The sequence below is a fragment of the Dipodomys ordii genome, unplaced genomic scaffold (genome assembly GCF_000151885.1).
Source record: "Dipodomys ordii isolate 6190 unplaced genomic scaffold, Dord_2.0 Scaffold28, whole genome shotgun sequence".
NCBI lineage: Eukaryota > Metazoa > Chordata > Mammalia > Rodentia > Heteromyidae > Dipodomys > Dipodomys ordii.
This window is the reverse complement of record NW_012267244.1, coordinates 15,578,170-15,580,236: the sequence shown is the minus strand read 5'-3', so window position 1 is coordinate 15,580,236 and position 2,067 is coordinate 15,578,170. Positions and strand designations below refer to the sequence as shown.

General features: G+C 40.1%; 1 protein-coding gene across 1 annotated transcript in view; it reads right to left on the bottom strand.

Annotated features, from left to right (window-relative positions):
• The window catches only part of Naip (NLR family, apoptosis inhibitory protein), a 68,003-nt gene that overhangs the window by 23,278 nt on the left and 42,658 nt on the right, over positions 1 to 2,067 (bottom strand). The window contains 1 exon segment of the mRNA XM_013015826.1: positions 930 to 954. Coding sequence (XP_012871280.1) covers positions 930 to 954 — 25 coding nt within the window.

The following is a 2,067-nucleotide window of genomic DNA, read 5'->3' as shown; positions in this document are numbered from 1 at the left end:
AAAAAAAAAAAAAAAAGTATTATTTAGGATAGGAGCTTGTGGCTCATGCATGTAATCCTAACTAGACAGGAGGCTAAGATATGAGGATCATGGTTCAAACCCAGCCAAGGCAGGAAAGTCTGTGAGACTCTTATCTCCAGTGAACCACCAGAAAACTAGAAATAGAGCTGCGGATCAAAGTGATAGAGTGCTAGCCTTGGGCAAAAAGCTCAAGGACAGAAAATGAAAATGTATCAAATATCGAAGTCTGAATGATGAGAGGAGTTAGAAACACCTGGGAACATTTGAGGGACTAGTATTAAGTACACAAAAAAACTAAATAGATGGCTATACTGTAATTAAGAAAAAAAAAAACAGAAAATAAAGTTTTAGAGAAGGTGGAACTTTCATGATGTTGGTGGGAACTTAAGATGGTACAAAACAGTTTGGCTAAAAGTCAAATATAAAATTTCCATATAGGGCTGGGAAGCTGGCTCAGTGGTAGAGTGCTTGCCTCGCATGCATGAGGCCCTGGTTCGATTCCTCAGTACCACATAAGCAGAAAAAGTGGGAAGTGGTGTTATGGTTCAAGTGGTAGAGCGCTAGCCTTGAGTTGAAGAGCTGAGGGACAGCGCCAGACCCAGAGTTCAGGCCCCACGACCGAATAAAATTTAAAAATTAATTTTAAAAAATATATATAATAAAAAATAAAAAATTAAATTAAAAAAATTACCATATAGTTTGCCCATTCCATTCCTGCATACCCAATGGCACTGAATACAGGAACCCCAACAGATGTTAGCACACAAATGTTTATGACAGCACGAGTCACAAATCCAAAAGTAGGAATCAACTCAAATGTGCATGAACCATGAATGGAGGAATAAAGGGTAGTATATTCATATGAAATATTATTTGACCACAGAAAGGGATGAATTACTGATACTTGCCTCACACTGTAATCTCCAAAACAATCTGCAAAGTGAAAGAAGCCAGACACAAAAGGTCATATTGCTTGTTTCTGTTTACATGAAATATCCAATATAGGTAAACTATAGACACAGAGCCCTAGTGTCTTGGAAGATAAGTAATTGCTTAATGGATATAGAGTTTTTTTGGGGAGTGGTGAAACTGTTCCATTTGGAGGGATGGTTGTACAACATTGGAATGTACTAAATATCATAGAGTTCGATCTTCACATGGTTTATATGAGGAGCCAGACGCTGGTGGCTTATGCCTATAATCCTAGCTACTCGGTAGGCTGAGCTCTAGAGGATACAGGTTCAAAACCAGTCTGGGAAGAAAATTCTGTTGGACTGGATCTCTAATTAACCAGCAAACATCTGACTCAAAGTGCGGCTCCAGTGGTAAAGCATCTACTGCGAACAACCATGCTGAGGGAGAACACGAGACCCTGAGTTCAAACCGTGGTATAAGCAATAAACAAACAAATAAAATGGTTCATGGACATTGGGCACTGGTGGCTCATGCCTATCAGTCTAACTACTCAGGAGGCTGAGGTCTAAGGATCAAGGTTCAAAGTCAGCCCAGGCAGAAAAGTCTATGAAACTCTTATCTCCAATTAACCACTTAAAAACCGGAAGTAGAACTGTGGCTCAAAGTGGTTAGAGCACTAGCCTTGAGCATAAAAGCTCAGAGTCAGCTCCCAGACCCAGAGTTCAAGTCCCATGACTGACAAAAAATAAAATAAAGGTTCATGAGTGCATTTTACTTAAACAACAAGAAAAAAAAATACACAAACTAACAAGACAATTCTTGTACAAAACTAAAAAGATGTACAGAAAGGGACAAATGAGTCAGAACATACTACAAGCTTCTGTCAATATAGCATTTATGTAGTTATGATCATGTAAACATGTAATGTAAAAATACTGATCTAGGGCTGGGAAGGTGGCTCAGTGGTAGAGCGCTTGCCTTGCATGCATAAGGCCCTGGGTTCGATTCCTCAGCACCACATAAGCAAAAAAGAAAAAAACTGGAAGTGGCACTGTGGCTCAAGTGGTAGAGCGCTAGCCTTGAGCTGAAGAGCTGAGGGACAGTGCCCAGGCCCAGAGTTCAGGCCCCACA